Below are 22,660 nucleotides of genomic sequence, written 5' to 3'. Positions count from 1 at the left end.
CTCTAATCTAACACTGCTTTGTTTGTTTGTTTTGGAATTTCGCACAAAGCAACTCGAGGTCTATCTGTGCTAGCCTTCCCTAATTTAGCAGTGTAAGATTAGAGGGAAGACAGCTAGTCATCACAACCCACCGCCAACTCTTGGGCTACTCTTTTACCAACGAATAGTGAGAGTGACCGTCACATTATAACGCCCCCACGGCTGGGAGGGCGAGCATGTTTTGGCGCGACTCGGGCGCGAACCCGCGATCCTCAGATTACGAAGCGCACGCCTTAACGCGCTAGGCCATGCCAGGCCCTTCTAACACTGCTAAAGCAGATATCCCTCGTGTAGCTTTGCGCGAAATTCGAAACATACGCTTGACATTAAACTTACAATATTAACCTTAAATCTTTTAACAGTAAATCTTTGAATGTGCACCTACCTATTTTATTTAATTTGATCCTGAAATTGTATTACTCGAAATAATCTATTTCATTCGAACTGATTCGCATGTTTACCTCCATATTTTATATCGACTGGCGGAGTGTTCTTTCTCAAACTTGAAGGTTTTATTCAGTGCTACTGATTTCAGAACACCAGAGGCACAAAGGATTATTTTTATTCAATGTTTCAAATACTTTTTGAATATTAATCATCATCTGGTGGAAAATATATTTAATATTTCCATTTTAATTATCTCGACCATGATAAGACAAAAAGAAACGTCATCACGTTATTCAGCTCTATATTTTATATTTCATTATTTGTAACATTTTAAAGCAGAGAAACCTACAGAGCACATTATTAAAAACTGGTTATGAATACCAAAGTGTTGTAGGTTCTAGAAGTAAGATTTTGTAAAACAAACACGTAATCTTAGGGAAATAGACGCATTCTACTATAAAGTTAACAGTTAAGTGCATATATATAATGTATTGCTCATTTCGAGGAATTACTAGTTTCGTTGCGAAATCTATATATATTTTACATATTTCATAATAATTACTTATATTTATTGACAGCGCAAACTCATAGCACGTACAGATCCACGTGACATAAACAGCCAATCATAAAATAATGATTTTATCACACTCTGTGAAGCATTCTTTAGGTAAAACGTCCAGTGATACAAATACCGTATTGCAATACTAAACAAACCTTGTTGTTTTCGTAACTTAAAATATAAAGGATCAGTAACAATAAAACATGCCGTATGAAATGCTTGATGACAATTATTAGTGAGCATGGTCGGAGAAACAGAACAGTCGCCGACGTCTCCAGCTTTTACTGGTGAGTTAAAAAACCATCACATTCCTTGAAGTAAAGAGGGTAGATGAAAACTTCTAGGGTGCAGTTCTTATAGCCCTCGAGGAATCGAAGGAAAAGTACAAATTTCACAGTGTGTTATTATAGTAAATTAGAACTCCACAAAATACTTTATTTCTGTTTTATTTTATCATATCTTAAAGTATTTTGATGCAACTTTGTTAACAGTGTTTCAACTGACGACTTCACACTGTTGATAAAGCTGCTAATTATTGAAAGCTTATAGTTATTATGTTCTATTTTAGAAAAAATTAAACATTGAAACAATGTATGATACATGTGTGGCATAAATATAATTCGTGAGTTTGTATTAATTGATAAAAAGTATTTCTTTTAAATGTTTTAGAATTTATAATAGAATAGAAAATGTTTAAGTAATTCACATGCATGTCGATAGATGGTGAGGTAGAGGACTTAACATTTTCAACAACCACTTCAGGACAGACGAGACCTCTGTGAAGTGAAAGTTTCGTGCTAGTTATGGAATATGTATTGTTATTTGATATGAGTTATTCTCTCACAATACAAAAATAAAATTAAATTGGGCTAAAAATATTCATCACTTATGATCCATTTGACTAAATTTAGAGAAAAATTACTCTTAAAAGTGAAGATAAAAAAGGCAATCTAATAAAGTTTACTTACACAGTTGCTGCTAACGATGTGGAATTTTCTAATAATATGTATTTTTTTTTTTATAAAAAGCCAAACAATGTTGTTTGGTATTTATATATTACTAGCATTTTCTTTGCAAACAAAGTATAAAATAGAGTTCCTGTTGAAGTTTGAGCTTCTTTACATTTATGATGCTTAAAAATAACTATGCAGTTAGTTATTTAGGTGTTACAAAAATTTATTCACATTAAGACAGATATTTAAGTTGTAAAAACTAACGAAACTCTTAGTAAAGTTAATGTGAAACCACACCAGCTTATCGTGAAAAATGTGCTATAATTCTTAAGCTTCTTTTGAAAACATCATAATTTATGGTGAAAGAAGTTACAATAATTATTTACAATGACAAAAATTACGAGTAATTATTTATGATGAAGAAGTTACGAGTAATTACCATTTTTGATGACAGAAGTTATAATAATTATTTATAATGACAAGAATTACGAGAAAGTATTTATGATGATAGAAGCTACAATAATTATTTATGACGACAGAAGTTACGAGCAATTATTTAAGGACAAAAGCTGTTAGAAAGATAAGGAGCAATGAAACGGCGAAAATTCAGCATGCACTTGAGATTTACGCTACATTGTCAAAAGTGGCGAGTCTATGCGAATCTGTGTAATTTTAAAATCGTACCTATGTATAAACTAAACACTTTCTATTCATTTTCTCAATATCAAATTGGAACAGAAAGTTGACTAGTCTTCATGATTGATGTTGATGACTTTTCTTGTTGTTTGTAAGCGCTCCATAGGTTTTGCTACCTAAAGGATACACTACATGACCAAAAGTATGTTGACATCCCTTCTAATTAGCGCAGTGGTTTCCAACCATGGGTGCTCGCACCCTTTAGGGGTGCGAGATAACATTTCAGTCTTTTTGTTTATATTAAGGATACTGTCCTATATATTAAAAAATTACGCTCGATTTTTATTTCTTATTTTTCTTCTTACAGACGTAGCTTTTTACCTTGTTACGATAATCTATAGTTTCTACCGTCACCGGTGCAGACCGAAATGTTAATGCACAACTGTAAACAAACAACACACGAAAGTAAACGTGACCTAAATACTCGACACAACTAATTAAATTACGTTGGTGAACGCCGTCTTAAAGTGTCTGTTATTTATTTATGTTATGTATTCACGTAATCGTGACTCGAGAAACTTCCAGAAGTATACAGAATTATTCGATGACGTCATGTGACGTATATTTGAGAATGTTCTAGAAAGTTTCGCAGAGTATATAAACCCATGCGTGATGCTATGGTAGTCAGTGCATTGTTGATTCTGTGTTCGTGCAAAGAACTTCATTATGTCAAAGAAAAGGAAATGGAATGATGATTATGTGAGGTTTGGTTTCACTTGCATCGGAACAATTGATGATATGCAAAAACCCCAGTGAATGCTTTGTGACGCTATCCTTTCAAACGCAAATTTGAAGCCATCTATGCTGCAGGAACACTTCAACAACCGGCATGGTTAAGCAGCTGTTGCAGACCATGATGTTGAATCGTTGAAAGGTAGAAGGGCCTGCTTTGATTCTCGAGCAACCCTTCCAAAATTAGGTTTTATATCTGCTGACAAACCACTGCTGATGGCTTCATATCACGTGATGTATTAAGTAGCCAAATCAAAGAAGCCCCATACAATTGCAGATGAGGTAATTAAACCGTGTGCATAAGAAATGGCAAAAATTGTTTTGGGAAAAGAAGCCTCAAACAAGCTTAACGTAGCGCCGTTATCAAATAATGTTATTCAAAACCGAGTTGGTGATTTCAGTTCGGACAATTTGGACCAAGCTATCGCAGATATCAGGGCTAGTCCCTTGAAAATCTCTCTTCAATTGGACGAAACAACTGATTGCAGTCAACTCATCGCACTAGTGAGGTATGTCCATAATGGTGCCATAATGGAAGATTTCCTGTTCTGTGAAAATCTGAAAACAACCACAAAATGGAAAGATGTCTTTCAGTGTGTGAAGGACTTCTTTGCGAAATATGATTTAGATATCCAAATTATTGGTTCTGTGTGTACCGACGGTGCTCCTGCTATGCTAGGAAATAAATCAGGATTTTTTGCACTGATGAAACAAGAGATTCCACACTTGCAAGGTACTCACTGTTTTCTTCATCGACATGCTTTGGCATCAAGAACATTGCTTCCAAAGTTGAAAAAGATCCTTGACACTTCTGTGAAGACCATCAACTGGATTAGGGGTCGCGCTCTGAACGACCGCCTCTTCAAGTCGCTTTGTGAAGATTTTGGAAGTGAACATTCAGTTTTGCTTTTCCACACAGAAGTCTGATGGCTGTCACGTGGGAGAGCTTTAATGCGCTTCTTTGGACTGCGAGAAGAAGTCAAAACTTTTCTGAAGGAACGTGACTATGATCTGCCCAGAGAAATAGAATCGCAAGAATTCAACCAAATGCTAGCCTATTTGAGTGATATTTTCACTCGTACGAATGACCTGAGTGTATCTCTTCAAGGGAAAACATAAACATATTGAAATGCTGCGAAAAGTTAAATGCTTTCAAAGAAAATTACGTCTTTGGTGTCGACGAGTTAAAAGAGGAAATCTTTCAAATTTCCCATCACTTGAAGAAATGGTAAGTGAGGATGAGTCCCTAATTCCATGTGTGTGTGAAGAAATTGTGGATCATTTGGAAATACTATCAAAGTCATTTGATGGATACTTTGGAGGAGAACTGGAAACTTGTGAAGAATGAATTATGAATCCATACTCCTTCAATTTGGATAATATGTCAGATGATGAAGAACTGAAGGAAGATCTTATTGAACTGCTCACAAATCGAGTTCTTGAAATGCAGTTTGAAAGTAAAACATTGGAACAATATTGGTTTTCGGCAATGAACATGTTTCCAAGACTGTGAAAAAGCACTAAATGTGCTCATCCCATTCGCGACGACATACTTATGCGAGTTTGGATTTAGTTCCCTTTTGTCAATCAAGACAAAAACTAGAAATCGCTTGGGTGCACAGCAGACTTGCGGATTGCTATCAGCAACAAAGTGCCACGCTTTGAAAAACTCGTAAGAAATAAACAGGAACAAAAGGGTCATAAAATTTAAATTGGCTTATGAACATTTGAACATTTCAAATTCAAAGAAATTTCATGCATGGATAAAAATTTATTTTTTGTAGGCCATGTAGGATTTATGCAACTTTTAATTTGTTGTAATATTTTTTCTTTTCCAAACGTTTCATTTTTGTTTATATATATTAAAAACTAATTATAAAAATTTGTTTTGGCCACCTTCACCTTTATTCTTAAATAAATAATTATTGTGAGGGGTGCGAGAACATATTAAAATTTGTTGGTTGGGAACAGATGAATTAGCGGGTTCGGCTATTTCAGCCACATCCATTGCTAACAGGTGCATAAAATCAAGTATACAGCCATGCAATCTCCATCGACAAACCTTGACGGTAGAATGGGTCATACTGAAGAGCTCAGTGACTTTCAATGTGACATTGTCAAAGAATGACACCTTTCCAACAAGTCAGTTCGTCAAATTTCTGTCCTGCTAGAACTTCTCCGGTCAACTGTAAGTGCTGTTATTGTGAAGTGGAAACGTCTAGAAGCAACAATAGCTCAGTCACGAAGCGGTAGGCCACACAAGCTCACAGAAAGGAACCGCCGAGTGCTCAAGCGCGTAAAAATCGTCTGTCCATAGTTGCAACGCTCACTACCGAGTTCCAAACTGCCTCTGGAAACAACGTCAGCACAATAAATGTTCGTTCAAAGCTTCACAAATTGGGTTTCCATGGCCGAGCTGCCGCACACAAGCCTAAGATCACCATGCGAAATGCCAAGCGTCGGCTCGAGTTGGGTAAAGTACACCGCCATTGGACTCTAGAGAAGTGGAAACGCGTTCTCTGGAGTGGTGAATCACGCTTCACTATCTGACGGACGAATGTGGGTTTGGCAGATGCCAGGAGAACGCTACCTGCTTGAATGTGTAGCGCCACATGTAACGTTTTGTGGAGGAGGTATAATGGTCTGGGCTGTTTTTCATGGCTTTAGGCTAGGCTCTTTAGTTCCAGTGAAGGGAAATCTTAATGCTGCAGCATACAATGATATTTATGTGCTTTCAATTTTATGGTAACAGTTTGGGGAAGGCCCTTTTTTGTTTGAGCATGACAATGCCCCCATGCACAAAACAAGGTCCATAAAGACATAGTTTGCCGAGGTTGATGTGAAGGAACTTGACTGGCCTGCATAGATCCCTGACCTCAATCCCATCGAACACCTTTGGGATGAATTGAAACTCCAATTGCGAGCCAGGCCTTCTCGCTCGACATCAGTGCCCGACCTTACTAATGTTCTTGTAGCTGAATAGGAGCGAATCGCCGCAGTCATGTTCCAAAAGAGTGGAGGCTTTTATAGCAGCAAAGGTGGAACCAACTCCATATTAATGCCCATAGCTTTGGAATGAGATGTTTAACAAGCACATATGGATGGGATGGTCTGGTGTCCACATACTTTTTGCTATGTAGTGAAAATACATATGTATCAAAACAAATTAATTCGTATTTGGATTTTCACACGATCTGAGTAGAAAGCTTGTATTTCAAAATTGTTGTTGTTTTATTAACGTAAAGCTAAAGAATGGGTTATCTGTGATTTGTCTACCGTGATGAATCGAGTCCCAGATTTTAGCGTTGGCCCCTTAGTGGTACAGAGGTATGTCTGTGGAATTACAACTCAAGACACCGGTTTCGATACCTGTGGTTGGTAGAACACAGATAGCCCATTGTGTAGCTTTGTGCTTAACTTCAAAGAAACAAACATATTTTAGCCTTGTAAGTCTCTGTCTGAACTCACCGCTAATCCACCAGGGGGAGATTTTGCGAAATAAATTAATTTTGCCAATTTCAATTGTAGAAAATATCATCGTCCTCAAATTTAATAGAAAAAGATTACTTTCCTGTGGAGTATGTAAAACTTATCTAATATGTTGAGCTTTTAATACACAATGAATGTTTCTTATTGAATAATTACTAAGATATGTTATCTAGTTTTTAATTCAGTTTTACGACGATTCAGTGAAAACCTTTAGGCTATCATGCACAAAACAAAATAGCATACGACAATTTGCGTTTCTGTGAAACGAATGAAATTTAGAGATATTTTAATATTGTTGTCGATAGAAATGAGTAATATGGGTTTGTTTTCGTTTCGTTGCTACGGAAACCAAGTGTTACAATAATAGAGGTGGCGGTATGACCTACTGATACATTAAAGAAAGATTCGGTTTTTCCACGTTCTTAGAAAATAGATAAATAAAAAAAATCTGGAATATTTTCCCTGAAATACTTAAAGGTAAATACTTATTGTTTGCTTATTTGATACTAATTTAATAACAAATTAAAATAATCGAAGCTCACAGAAAATGACCTTGTATGGATTTCTCTTTTGTGCACTCTACTTTAAGAGTAGAAGTAGAAAACATCAGTTATTTGTTTGTATGCTTTAGATAACAGATACCTGCTATGTCCACCAACCAGAAGCGAATTTTAGACGTAAGTGTCTTTAGTCCGTAAGCTTACCGCTTTTCCACCGGGAAACTCTCTTTATGGAGAAAGTACAGTTATTAGAAAACTATTACATTATGTTATTAAGTATCTACAAAGTGTATCGAACGAATCACATATTTGAGTCTTAAAGGCCATCAGTATCGAACACATATTTGAATCACATAGTATCGAACGAATCACATATTTGGAGTCTTACTTATATACTTTGCCTTCTGTGTGTTCATCGAAACTTCATACATGTGTGTCTTATAGCACAGCCACATCAGACTATCTGCTGAGTCCACCGAGAGAATTCGAACCCGTGATTTTACCGTTGTAAATCGGTAAACTTACCGCTGTATTAGCGGGGGACTCAAAACTTCATTCTATGACGTTACATTTCACGTTTCAAAAAACACGATGAAAATATTTTTTCTAGGTTCTCAACTCAGATTGTCACCTGAGGTCTCCAAAAACACATTTTTCGCAGTTTAGAAGTTTGATATCATTTTAGTGGTTTAACGAAACTTATCTAAAAATGTATATAGTTTTGTAAAACTTGACGAAACATATTAAAACATTAATTCACTACGTTACGTACTAAAATCTACCTCCAACGAGTCTCCGATTTATAATGTTATGTGCCTTACATGTTATGATTTCAAATAGCCGGCAATTTTAATTTAGAAGTTATTTGAATTTTGATATGTATTAAATTTATGTTATTTGCCAAAAAAACTGATACCCACAATTGTTTTTTTTTTAAAACAAATATATGTTAATATACGAGAAGCAATACAATTTATAATAACGGTTATTACAAATAATCGTTTATATATAAGAGTTTTACAAATTACACACTATACTATGTCTTCTATCTGGTCTAGAACTAAATACGTTATCGATGGTCCAGGTTCACAAATTACTCCTGTGGTGATATTGTTACACCTTGCTTGAGCGAGCTAGCTGTCTTTTCTAAGTGGCTTCACATCGCTTACAAGCTGAATTTTTACCTATGAAGATATTTAATTTCCTTGTAGACGTACTAACGTCCGAAGTTAATTCACTGAAGTTGTAATGTTGCTACAGTCAGCGACCAAAAATATTCTGTTCTGTCTCCTGGTACGTTAGTTTACGTACTTTAAGGTGAGATTATCGAATGTTTAAAAACACACTATTGTTTTCGTACAGCATGTATTGCTAATTTTTGCTCTCGAGAATCTTCTACAAATTTAGATGACAGGTGGGACTTGCGCAATACACATCCAACAATATACTGGTAATGAAATTTAAACGTATTTGAAAAACAAACTTTATTTTGTAATTGTAATAAGTATGGATTAATTACTTTGTAATTAATTGCTCTTTAACATGATGGTAAGATTGTTTTTTGAATTAATAAAGACTTGATATTTTTTATGCTAATTTACCACTAGACGACGTGGAACTAAACAAGATTAACGGGATGTCAAGAGTATTCGTGCATCAGCTGAATATGAGGTAAATTTTCATTCCTTATAATATTAGGCTTTGAAATTTTACTCTTATGATATTAAGCTTGGACATTTTTCTCTTTTTATAGTAATAGGCTTAGAAATGAACGTTCTTTAACTGTATTGTCCATTTTCTTCACAAAAAATTGAATAATGAAACCATAATAGATGATTGAGCTCCATTTCATTTACTTTTGTTTGTTAAAAATTACACTTAAGTTAAAATGCATTTTTCTATTTAACTATTTATATTTTTCCTTTTTAATAATTACTTGTTTTAATATCATATGTCGAAAATATAATTAGCACAATTTCTTAATGTTATTGTTCTAGATTTATTGTATATTTATTACTGATATTCCACTAATCCATTGAGTAAATTATTTGTTTAAATTATATACGTTTATAAAATAACTTTGATGAAACTGCCTAATCTCATTGACATGCAAACACTAGTTACAGTATGTAACACAAATTTTGTTCTTTGGTAGTGAATGTTATTTCGTAATTGCTTATGTTGTAAAAGTACAGAAAATGGTCATTATTCCTTTCAAACTTTGCTTTTGTGACCTGGATAATGAAATTTAGAAATTAACCTGTTTTCAATGTAAAAACGGGCAAATTTGCACATTTTCATTTACATAAGGTCTAAATAAAACAACACATGAATCTAGATTTACACGTATTTATACTAAATTTATACAAAAATGTTTAGAAGTGAGTAGTTTTTCTAGATTTGTGACTGTAATATAAATCACTTTCACGTATCAGCCCCCAAATATAGTCTTCCATCATGTTTTCATTATATGCTCCTTGGTAACGGCGTTCAAAATCCAGTATATCTTGGAGAAAGCGCTCGTCTTGCCCCTCTGAGTATGCTTCCATGTTCTTCTTGAATTTATCAAGATGAGCGTCAAGGATATGGACTTTCAAGAACATCCTGCACCCCATTTTGTCGTAGTTCTTCACCAGAGCCTCAACCAGTTCCACATAATTTTCGGCCTTGTGATTGCCCAAGAAGCCCTAAACCACTGTGACAAAGCTGCCCCAAGCTTTTTTTTCCCCTTTCTACTGAGCTTCTTGGGGAATTCTGTGCACTCCAAGATCTTCTTTATTTGTGGTCCAACGAAAACACCAGCTTTGATCTTTGCCTCAGACAGCTTAGGGAAGGAGTCTCGAAGGTACTTGAAGGCTGCAGACTCCTCATCAAGAGCTGTGACAAATTGTTTTATAAGACACAATTTTATGTGCAATAGTGGAAACAACACCTTCTGTAGGTCCACTTATGGCTCACACTTGACATTGTGCTTCCCCACAGAGAACTCGGTCCGTTGTGGCTAGTGTTTCCTGTTGTAGTGCGCTGTGGTGTCCCTGCTGTCCCAAATGCAAAGATAACATGGAAACTTGGTAAAGCCTCCTTGAAGACCCAACGGGAATGCCACCATTTTGAAGTCTTCAATAACCTCCCAGCCATACTCATCATACTTTAAGGCTTCTAGCAAGTTCTTGACGCTGTTGTATTCCTCTTTGAGGCGCACCGAAAGATATTTAAGCTTTAAAAGGTCTAAAATTTGTATAATATAAAATCTTACTATTTAATGAAGCAAAAATTGTCCGTCTTACCTTCTAAAGTTTTTTTACAGTGCTCGAGGGTAAAATAAAGTGCCAAGGGTTTGTCTTGATCACCGACAGGCATGTCGAAATATGCCGTGCAGGCTTCACACATTTTAGCAAATGCTGTCACAGAGTACTTTTTCGCTCTTGTTTTGATAAATTGACCGCATACACAGCAGAATGCGTCTGGAGAATGCTTGCAGCTTCTTGATGCCATCTTTGATAAAATAAGATAGGTCTATGTGTTCACTAAGGCAGCTAGAACTGAACTGAAGTGGTGAGTGGTGATCCCCTGTATATATATTACAATGGAAAATTCTATAAAATTCTAAAAGGTTTTAAAATTATCGTAAGTTCTACAACATTCTAGAAAGTTCTTGAACATTCTCATAAGTTTGAGAAAATTCTCTATCAGCTACTCAGCACTAAATTTACCTGGAATGTTCTAGAAAATAGGTAAATTTGAAATTTTCATTACCCAAGTCAGCAAAAGCAAAGTTTGAAGAGAAAAAATTGGTCTTTTCCATTTTACTTTAGGCATAAGCACTTTCTACCCAGAAACAAGAGAAAGTAAAAATTTTGTTACGTAGTGTTATTTAAAGAAAGAGAAATATTTTGTGTAAACTCACAAAAATGAAACAGTAACAATAAATCAGCGTAATGATACACACAAGTTCAAAGAATTAACAAAATAATAAAAACGACCAAGTTCGATAGGCCAAGCTTGACATTTTCAAAGGACAGAGTATAACAGTCTTTAAAGCAGTCGAAAATAATAGTTTTTATGTTTTGGTAATTATTTATTCTTTCGTGTATTTTTTTGTTTTAGAATACGAATATCATTAGGCCTCGATGGAGTGCTGGGACTGAAGTGTTTAACCCTAAAACAAATTGTTCATAGTTTATAAAGTGTCGCTTTATCTTTGTTAGATTTCTCTTCATGAGAGTATGTAAAGCAACCCGAGTCAAAATTGATTTATATTGATAGAAACTTTGATCAAACTTTTTTATAATCTTTACAGTAATAGACTGCTAATTTGGGAAAAGGAATTTGCCCAAACTTGTGTCTGATACCTATTGTTGTTAAAGCTCGTAAACTTTGACAAACAATTAACAACCGTTTTGATGCTCAACCTGAATGAGAATTTCATTCTCGTACATTAAAGTTTATTTATTTGAAGTTAAGTACAAAATTACACAATGGACAAGCTGTTCTCTGTGCCACTGGAGGGGGCAGTAAAGTAAAGCACAAGAATGGTACAACTGATCCTTGTTGAAGAAAAACTTAAGAATTTACTTTTTTTTTGGAATTTCGCGCAAAGCCACACAAGGGCTATCTGCCCTAGCCGTCCATAAATTAGCAATGTAAGACTAGAGGGAAGGCAGCTAGTCATCATCACCACACACCGCCAATTCTTGGGCTACTCTTTTACCAACGAATAGTGGGATTGACCGTCACATTATAACGTCTCCATGGCTGAAAGGGCGAGCGTGTGTGGTGCGATGGGGATGCGAACCCGCGACGCTCAGATTACGACTTGCACGTCTTAACACGCTTGGCCATATCGGGCCAACTGTCAAGGAAAGACAGAAACTAAAAAAGACAGATGTACAGGTTACAAAGGTGGAGTTATAAAAAAAGATCCTGACGATCTTTTTTCAAAAATCATAAACATATAATAAGAAAAAATCACCTCAGAACAGGTGTCTAGAGAGTGAATCCGAGGTTGGACATATTTTGTATTTGTTTTGGACAATAACATTCACACAACTAGTAGCGTTTAACAGAATGTAGGGAGAACGACCTGAGAGGTTACTATTCATTTTCAGTTGCACCGTATTTAATAATTTTTGAACTCGTGTAATAATAGTAATAATAATAATAAAATATTTGATTTTAACTAAATAAATTTTCAAACTTTATTAAATCTATGCAATATTGTTGAAGTTATACGAATACAAATATGATTCCTTGAAGCAGACAAAATAAGCATATACTTGTACTGTTAATTAAATATTCGGTGTTAAACATTGCTTATGTTATTTTTATTTCTATTCGCGTCGTCCTAGCTCGGCAGATATTCTTCGCCGCCAGAGAGAAAAAGAAATGGTCGAACAAGAAATGGCGCAACAGAAAATAGCTAAACACCTTCAACTTCGTCAGAAGGAAGAAGAAAAACGAAGGGTTCGTAAAATAAAAATGCCTTTCGTAATTGTCGCTATAAACTAACACATTTAAACAGTATATAATTATATCATTAGTTGTGTGCAGTAAAATATTACAGATACAAATATCCTTTTAATAACAAGCAATACCTTAACAATGAAGGCCGGGCATGGCCAGGTAGTTAAGATACTCAACTCGTAGTCTGAGGGTTAGGGGTTTGAATCCCCGTCAAACAATACATGCTCGCCCTTTCAGCCTAGGTGGCGTTCTAATATGACTGTCCATCCCACTATTTGTTGGTAAAAGAGTAGCCCAAGAGTTGGCGGTGGGTGACGATAACTAGCTGCCTTCCCTCTAGTCTTACACTGCTAAATAGAGGCAGATAATGCAGATAGCCCTCGTGTAGCTTTGCGCGAAATTCAAAGCAAACCTTAACAATGGGAGAAAACTAAGTTTCACAACAAAATTGGCAAGGATACAATGTTATTTATTTATAACAGAAAGTGACAAATCAAGTTGCGACACGTCATTCTAAGGTTTTACATTTTAAGTTATCAAATTAAATCTGTAAACTAAAAAAGTCAACTTATTGGATTTATCAAAAGCGACTGTTGTGTCAAGAACTTGCCATCAACAGAACAGACAGTTTTCTGAAAAGTTAAACAAATACGTTACTAACCTTCGAAGCACGTTTAACAGTTTTTCTTACATCCATTTACTAACAAGTAGAACTAATGTAACGAGAAAAAATGCCCAACTTTAACATAGAAGTTTGAACCTGAGTGGACTGACCAACAGCTTTTCATCCAACTTTGATTTTGACAACCTGATTGTTATCTCAGTTTCTCTCTTCCGCCTAAGAAGTTCCAAACGTTATTCTGTACTTTATTTTAATTAAGTTTTAATACTCTACCAGCAGTATTGAGAATACGTGTTTACTTCAACTGGGTTTCTCGTCATCACAAAAAACAGTAATTGTACAAATTATGAAATTTTCGCTCTTTTTTTTTAATGGTACATCAAAATAGTTTCACTTTTACACTTATTAGAACTATGTTTAATTATTCTATCTTTTAAAACATGATTTGATTTTTCAAATAACTTTCTGTTTAGATTTTTATATCTAAAATATAAGGATTTTGTTCCTGTTACTCTTTAATTTATATCCTTCCCTCCCAAAATTATGTAAAATTTAGATGCGTAAATAATATTTCATGTACTTCTGGCTCTTTGAGAAAATTAATATAAAAATATACGTAAATTACGTACTTATAATGTTAAGCAGATTTTTTGTTGTATAATATTTAATTATTAGCCCAATTTTTCAAGGGAAGTAAAACAAAATTTGATGGATAAGTTTTCAAAAACTTTTCATGAAATATGCAGAACCTTAAAAAAAAAATAAATAAAACTTGAGTAAACTATGTTTGGTAATAAAATTTGCTTTTAGAACAAGTCTTTACATTTTCAGTTTTAATTTTAAAATGTAAATGGAAAACTGTGGTTTCGTAAAAATAAACTATTTGGCTTGGCTTTATACCTTATATTTCTGAATATCTTTTGTATAAAAGCTTTCTTAATCATATCGTCAAAAACCTCAAAACAAAATAGTACAATAACAAATTAAAATGCCATTAATCATCTATAGAATTATGTAAAAGAAACTGCCAATCAAACCAAGCAATGTAGATAATAAATAACTTCATACCTTTGTTTTGACTGTATATTATTAAATATATGTAAAATGTAGAATCAAAATAAAAGCCATATCACTTCACTTTTTTGGAATAATGGACTTTATATATACAGAATGTGTTCGCATGAATTTTACTTTATGCAGATTAGTTTTAATATTCGTCTATTAAAAGCTTAGGGTTGATTTAATTGATCTTGAATACTATAATTGTTTTATTTGATTAAATATTGATGCCAGAGCGAAAACATAAATAAATATTATAAGAAAAACACCTCACAGTAAACGTTCTCGTATGATTTCTTAATGTCGTTCTACAGGACATGGAAATGTTGCGAAGTTATAACCCATGGAATAAACCTGGAGCTGGAGCACCAATGGTAAGTCATTTTACTAAATAAAACTAACATATCTCATTATATTTAATCGCGATTTTTATTATTTAAACTACAATATCTACCATCAAATCGTCTGAATTTTTAACACACTTATTAACGTAAATAAACGAATACATAACTTATAATTCTAACTAATGTACTTTCGAAATGTTACAGTGATAATGGTAGAAAAATGTGAACCAATAAATTAAGTAAAAATATAATTATAGTAACAAAAACCCTTTTCTGGCATGTAAATAACTTATAGAGATACTCTTTACTAAGATATGAATTATATATGTATAGGAAGCTAATGTTTGTTTTGAATTTTTGCGCAAAGCTACAAGAGAGCTATCCTAATTCAGTGTAGCACTAGAAGAAAGGTAGCTAGCTACTCATTGCCACCCACCGTAAAATATTGGACTACACTTTTACCAACGAATAGTGGGGTTGACAGTTACCTTATAACGTCGAGCGCCGTAACTACTTGGACAAAAAGCATAGAATATATATACAGTACTTTCTGACAAACGTATTATTGAGAAAAGACATTTCTACAACTGTACCATATTCTGTTAGCTTAATTTTCTATTTATTTGGTCTGGAAAATATTGTTCATTTTATGTGTACAGAGCTAATTATCTTATAATTTCAAGTATATAAATATTCGTAATTTTTGATAATTAGTAGAATATATTTTCAGCAAAATTCAAAGAGAACGAAAGTCATAGAAAAGCAGATGATCAGTAGCGACCAGTCAAATGATGATATTTTAGGGGTAAGTGCATGTATGTTATGTGCGTTTACTTGATTTCATCCTTATGTCAGGCTAATATAAGATATTATTCAGATGATATCTGCAGTATTTCAGTGATATAAAATCATTTTTTTATTAAAAAAACTAAATTATTTGTGCAGTCACCGTAATTTGATATAAAAATATTTAAATTCTGAATAAAAGTGCATAAATCTGTACTTGCTTGAAATGCATATTATCAGAAGTTATTGATTTTCCCAGAACACGTTAACTGGATTTGGTAGACCTGGAGCCGGTGCTCCTCATCGTACTAAATCTGGTCGTACAAAGACTCAGCTATTCGGAGATCCGGATATCAGGTTTCAAGATGCCCAACATGTTCGTCTAAGCATTGAAAATCAACTTCGATACAAAAATTCAGAAGGAGACAATGTTGATAACACAAAAGGTAAGACTCTATATAATATAAACACTTAATTAGAATATACGAATGTTTATTTAATTAAAAAGAAGCACATACACCACCAGATATAGACTTTAAACGAAAATCTCACAAATAATGAATGCAGGGTCCCAATAATTATATCGTTAATATCCACGGTAATAAATGTATAATATTATTGTTACAAGAAATAGTCTGTGTTTGAGTTGATAAGCTACAGAGTAATATATCGTATATGAGAATGATATTCTATACCATTAAATTGTCTTTCAATTTAATAATACAGTTTTTTTCCATGATTTCTTAATATTTTTACATAAAGTGCATGAAAGTTAAAAATAATTAATTTTCATTGCAAAAATGAAAAGCTCTGTGTTCCTTGGCTTTCAAATGCATGTAAGTTGATTCCAATAAGATATGAAACATTTTCAAAATTTATCTGAAGAAGAGATAGGCTGCACACTTTGAGATAAATGATCTGATAGGCAGGAATTTAATGTTTGGTATAAACCCCTTACGTAATATAATATTTAAGTCATTAGGTGAACTACATGGTGCCAGGACCTCATGCTTTTTTGTGTGTATCCTTATCAGATATATGGATAATTATATTTTACTTTTCTTATGTTAATTTTATAATGCAATTCTATAAAAATATTGCTTACAATAGTTCTGAAAACTATTTTTCAGAAAAAAAGAATAAAACAACAAACGACAATTAAATGGATAATTATATTTTACTTTTCTTATGTTAATTTTATAATGCAATTCTATAAAAATATTTCTTACAATAGTTCTGAAAACTATTTTTCAGAAAAAAGAATAAAACAACAAACGACAATTAACAAGCAGCAAATGGAGTCAGAAGAATCGGCAAGTATTTAACAAACAGTCAAAACATTATAAAAACATAATTCTCATTGTTAAGATTTTAAAGTAATAACTGTTATACCAAGAAAGAAGTATAATAATTTAAATTAACTGTATTTTAGAAAAAAATGTTTATGCAATTGAAACGTTATGGATATAAAATAATTCCTTTACTTACTTTCTTTTCCACATGCCATCAAGGAGATGATTGTTTTATTAATGTTTTGTCGTTTATTTATTTAAACTCTACAGAGATAAAAAAAGGCTTATTAGTATATTTTGCAAATTAAAAGATAGTTTTATAGTTGTTTTATATTGAATATAACATGTTGCGTTTTTTTGCTGAGAAGAAATACGAACCATGGGGTAAAGGCTGTGGAAATCCTGAGCGAGATGAAGTAGGAAACATCCGTAGACACAAGTTTTTAACATCCGTTCAACATGGTGGCCTTGAACATACAAGTTTTTCAGAAGATATAGTACGTATATTTTCCATTAGCTTAACATTAAACAAACAAATTAACTTACCAGAAATGATTAAGCCATTGTTAAATACAAAAATATGTGTTTATATTTGTTGATAAAGGTTTATAGATATCAAACTTTTATTTCAGTCACATATATGTTCTGTTGAAAGACCTATAATGAATAATTAAACACTTAAACGTTTTCTTTAGATTTGTTTCTTTCGCACATAATGTGCTAATAATTTATTTAATTAATTACTTATTACAAAATAATAATAATGTATGGAATGGAATTTTCAACCTGAACAATATCTTATGCGCAAATAGTCAATCCAGCAAAACAAATTCAGGTATAGCCACCATCCCTAATTTTAAACTATTGACCAAAATGACGGTTAATCAGAAGCACTCAATACTACAAAGTCTTTGTTTGGATTTTTCAATCGGATAACAGGATCACCTCTCACTTTTATAAAGCGCTCACAACTGAGAGTGTGAAGAGCTTTCAGCGGTATTACGTTTTAAACTTGAATTGTGAACGCACAGCCTGAAACATTTCTTACTAAGCTTTGCTTAAAAACAATAATGTAGCTTGTATTATAAAAAATATTTGAGCGACACTGTGATATGTAGTAGAAAGGTAGACGAATATATTATTCGAAGTTTCATCATTTATTAAATTTATATTCAATTCTGAGTGTATTTCTTTGCTTTTAACCCAATTGTTTCTTGTTTATCCAAATTGTTTTTGTGAAGAAGAAACTATAGTCCTTGGTTAAGGAAAAAGTATGACATAAACTAAGAATAAAATGTAAATTAAAAAGTGAGTAAAACTAAGAAAAGAAACATTAAACTCAACAAAGAAAAAGGAAAATATAAAACAACATTTAAATTATTTTGCTTTAGTTTTATTTTTTGATTTTTGTACGAAACGTTTCTGTGTTTATTTAAGGGGGTAGCTTTGCCTCTGAGTAACCGTGGTGGTAATGGTGCACCTCAAATGACTTCAAGTGGTAATCCTAAAACTCGTCTGCGAAATACGTTAGATTTTTCAGAATTTTCCGGTATGTTTTACTTATTATTATCTTTCGTCGTTTACTTGTGACAGATATATATATATATATATATAGTCTTCTTAAACTCAGTTTCTAGCTACTGGTTCGCTTTCTTAAAAAAATATAACTGCTAACTAATTACGGTATATATATATTTTTAGTTTAATTAATTGTTTGTAAACATTTAGGGCATTTTACTGGAGATAATGCAGCGTCACCTATCGAAGAAAAAGAAGACTACAATCCTTGGGGAAAACCGGGAGCTGGTGCTCCTTTGAAGGATAAGAGAGCAGTCGGAATGGATTTTATGGTATTTATGTTGTTAATTCTGCCTGAACAACAACAAGTCCATTAAAACAACTACAGTATAATAAAGCTGTAACTAAAACAGATATTTGTTTAATGTTCGATTTTTTAATTTGTCTCTAGTTGATACCGAAAATAGAGTTCTTATATAATTTTACTGTATTGATGAGAGTTAAAATATATTCAACTTTTAGCGTATACTTCAACAAAACAAAAGCTTCCTGTAGTACGTAAGAATCTTAAGGCTTTGTTTTGCATCGGAGAATCTTGCTAGGAGTTTATCTATGTAATGTGGTTATATTTCTTTGTTTAGAAAATTAAAATAGTTAATATTCAAATTATATTTATTGATTCGGTAAGTAAATCAGATTCTAGTAGTAAGAAATATTTTGAATAAATTAAGCTTGGTATTTTTTATTTACAAAATGAAAAATATTGTTTACTCACTTGTATAAGAAAATTAATTCAGGAACAGAAGAAAGTCCCACTTTTCTCTAGAATAAAAATAATGATTTTTTTTTTTTTTGCAAATGCAGTCACATAGCTATAAATACACAAAATTAAACCTTTTACGTATTGTGTCTTAGAAACTTCATAACTGAGCCTTTAATCTATAAACTATGATGTCTTTTAACCTTTGCTGATTCGACGTGTGTTTAATCGTTTTACTCTTACGACAAAGTCTTCACATTCATCTTTGTAGCCTGATAATTATCACATTCCACACGTCCTTACTTTAATATTAAAAAAAATAAAATTATGAATATAACATGAGTTAATCCTTCACTAAACTAAATCTGTTATGGGATGTGAGAAGTTTAGTGTTTAGTAAGTTCGGGCTGTTTGAGACGCAAAATTGCGCTCTACAATTTAGGGCACGGATATATTATAAGAGTGACTGTCGAAACTCACCCTTTTGTCAGACAAAAGTAGTGGATATTGTTTACTAGCTGCCTTCCTATAATTCAATGTTATGTACAGATAGCGCTTGTATATTACATCTATCAGCCTCGGCCCGGCATAGACATGTGGTTAAGGCACTCGACTCGTAATTTGAGGATCGCGGGTTCGATTCGCCGTCACACCAAACATGATTGCCCTTTTAGCCGTGGTGGCGTTATGATGTTACAGTCAATTCCACTATTTGTTGGTAAAAGAGTAGCCTAAGATTTGGCGGTGGATGGTGATGACTAGCTGCCTTACCTCTAGTCTTAAACCGCTATATTAGGGACAGCTAGCGCAGATATCTCTCGGGTAGCTTTGAACGAAATTCAAAAAACAAACAAACCTTTCGGCCTAATTTGTAAGTTTTTACCACACGAAACACCAAAGTATATTCTAAAGCCGTAGCGAAGAGTACGGTATTCATGTAAACTAAATATTTTTTCAATTCTTACAGGGAAGGTCGACGTCTGGAAATTCTAAAAAGAGGAACCAAGAATCAAAACAAAACTATCTTCATGATTTACGTAAGTGATGTTGAATAAGTGAGGCTGCTAAGAAAGCTAGAGGAATTTTGTTTTTTGCTCTAGATTTGGCACATACGGAAATATTTCACGTACTGTGAACATTTATACACATCTTATGTTTATGAATATTATTACCGCTTACGAAAAATCAACACCAATAAAGTTTAATTAGGAACCAACAGCCCTTGCAAAATACTGATAAACCTCTATGTATTTCTTGCGATTATGATACAAGTTAAAACGCTTTGATTCGGTCAGAAGCTGTTTCCTTTCCATCTGATATGAGAAACATCTTGTAATTCCAAAAATGACTCGAATCTTTTATGTATTGAAAGACATTGAGAGTTATATTTTGTTTGTACATGATGACTTTGTTTCTTATCCGATGAGCTGTACTTTTAGTTAGGCTTATGATTAACTACATTTGCCTTTTATTATGAATAAAGTTTGTTTTCTTTTTTTCTTTTTAGTTCAAGAAACAGAAGAGAAGAAGAACCGAGAAAAAATGGAAAAACAACTAATTGATGATGTACATATCTTAAACTAAGTTATGATGTACATATCTTAAACTAAGTTATGATGTACATATCTTAAACTAAGTTATTATGTACATATCTTAAACTAAGTTATGATGTACATGTCTTAAACTAAGTGATGTACATATTTTAAACTAGATGATGATGTACATATCTTAAACTAACTTATGATGTACATATCTTAAACTAAGTTATGATGTACATGTCTTATACTAACTGATGATATACATATCTTAAACTAAGTTATGATGTACATGTCTTAAACTAAATTATAATGCATATATCTGAAACTAAAAGATGATGTACATATCTTAAACTAAATGATGATGCACATATCTTAAACTTATGCACATATCTTAAACTTATCGTATATAGATTGTTATTACTTTTAATAAACAATAAACATAATTTCTATTTACACCCTGATTTTAACCTCTGAGTAGTTCAAATGTTTGGTGAACCATTATATTATAATACGAATTAGGATGTAATTGTGTATATTAGTTATGGCATAAATAAATCAATATAATGGTGTTCTAAGCTTCAGGTATTTCGTGTAATATTCTTATTTATTTATTAACAATGATAATATACATTTAAAATATTTTAACGTAAATAAACGTATTACTTAGGGTGGCCAAATTTTTTCTTCTCTCCTATACTTTCCGTTAGTAATCGCAATTTTCTTCAGCATGGCTGGGTGAGTAGAGTGTTCGACTCGCAATCTGAGGGTTGAGAAATAAACGTTTCTTGGCGGACTGAGGCAGATTATAAATAATTTAGTTATTTTTATGAAGTACTTTGTAAATCCATAGTAATCTATAGCATATATTCTAGTTATGACAGTGAAAGTGTCTTTTTATTATTTTCTATAGTTTTTCAAAGTCAGGCTAACTATTGTAGTTGCAGTTCTCAATCTACGTGGTTGCACAGTTGTCTTATGCTTCAACTTTCAGTTTTATTGTTCCTATGTCTATGATACAGCACATGATTTTATTTAATCAATCAGCGACTAATTGGGTAGAAGAGTAAGGTTCTGATAAACTATGAGTTGACTTTACTAACGTATATACAATAAAAAATATGGTACACATTTGAATATCGGTTTCTATTTTAAAACACTATTTCGTGGCTAAACATTTTCTGTAAGATAATACGCGCAAATGAACAACTGAAATGATTCCAAAGTTTAACCCTATGATTATATGAATGTATAGAAACTATCGTATAATTAATTGTATTTTATAAAGTTATTTTTACACAGTATAGATTTTAGTCTGGTTTGTTTGTTTTGAATCTTGCGTAAAGTTACACCAGGGCTATCTCCGCTAGCCGTCTTTATGGCTAGCAGCTAGCCATCATCACCCACCGCCAACTCTTGAGCTACTCTTTTACCAACGAATAGTGGAATTGACCGTCACATCATAACGCCCCCACGGCTGAAAGGGCGAGCATGTTTGGTGCGATGAGGATTTGAACCCGCAACCCTCATATTATAAGTCGAATGCCTTAACACACCTGGCCATTTTAGTCTGGCATCCAGTTCTTGGATGAATTTAGTGTTTTCTAGAATGTTATGTTTATTTATAAGTTTTGTTTTTCAAATATTAGTTATTTTGTCGCCGATATCTGGAATATAAAGTATGCAGCAGTGTAGTGTTTTGGTTTGGTTGTTTCAATGAATTTCGGATCGTTGATTGAGAATTCTCGGTATAATTATTTCTATAATTATTGGAGAAAATGTATTCACATTGATGAAGCGTTGTTTTAGTTGGTTGACTTCATCATTAAGACTGTCATGTGAGCAAAGTTTGTGACTGTATTTATTAGGTTTTTAGTTTTTTTATGTGCCGAGTCCAATGAAATGTAGAGTGAATTGTTTGGAAAC

General features: G+C 33.0%; 1 protein-coding gene across 3 annotated transcripts in view; it reads left to right on the top strand.

The window, feature by feature from the left end:
- The first annotated feature begins 1,074 nt into the window (after positions 1-1,074).
- LOC143232660 (uncharacterized) overlaps positions 1,075-22,660 on the top strand; it is a 39,220-nt gene continuing 17,634 nt past the window's right edge. For 2 of the 3 annotated variants that reach the window (XM_076468328.1, XM_076468327.1), the window contains exons 1-12: positions 1,075-1,272; positions 8,963-9,026; positions 12,704-12,818; positions 14,814-14,873; positions 15,574-15,648; positions 15,889-16,075; positions 16,884-16,942; positions 17,290-17,418; positions 18,359-18,470; positions 18,650-18,771; positions 20,167-20,236; positions 20,707-20,765. In XM_076468328.1, coding sequence (XP_076324443.1) covers positions 1,227-1,272; positions 8,963-9,026; positions 12,704-12,818; positions 14,814-14,873; positions 15,574-15,648; positions 15,889-16,075; positions 16,884-16,942; positions 17,290-17,418; positions 18,359-18,470; positions 18,650-18,771; positions 20,167-20,236; positions 20,707-20,765 — 1,098 coding nt within the window. In that variant the 5' untranslated portion in view covers positions 1,075-1,226. The remainder of the gene's footprint in view (positions 1,273-8,962; positions 9,027-12,703; positions 12,819-14,813; positions 14,874-15,573; positions 15,649-15,888; positions 16,076-16,883; positions 16,943-17,289; positions 17,419-18,358; positions 18,471-18,649; positions 18,772-20,166; positions 20,237-20,706; positions 20,766-22,660) is intronic. The other variant, XM_076468329.1, reaches the window with a different exon arrangement.

The sequence above is a fragment of the Tachypleus tridentatus genome, chromosome 11 (assembly GCF_004210375.1).
Source record: "Tachypleus tridentatus isolate NWPU-2018 chromosome 11, ASM421037v1, whole genome shotgun sequence".
In the NCBI taxonomy this organism is placed as follows: Eukaryota; Metazoa; Arthropoda; class Merostomata; order Xiphosura; family Limulidae; genus Tachypleus; species Tachypleus tridentatus.
This window is presented reverse-complemented; position numbering and strand designations above follow the sequence as displayed.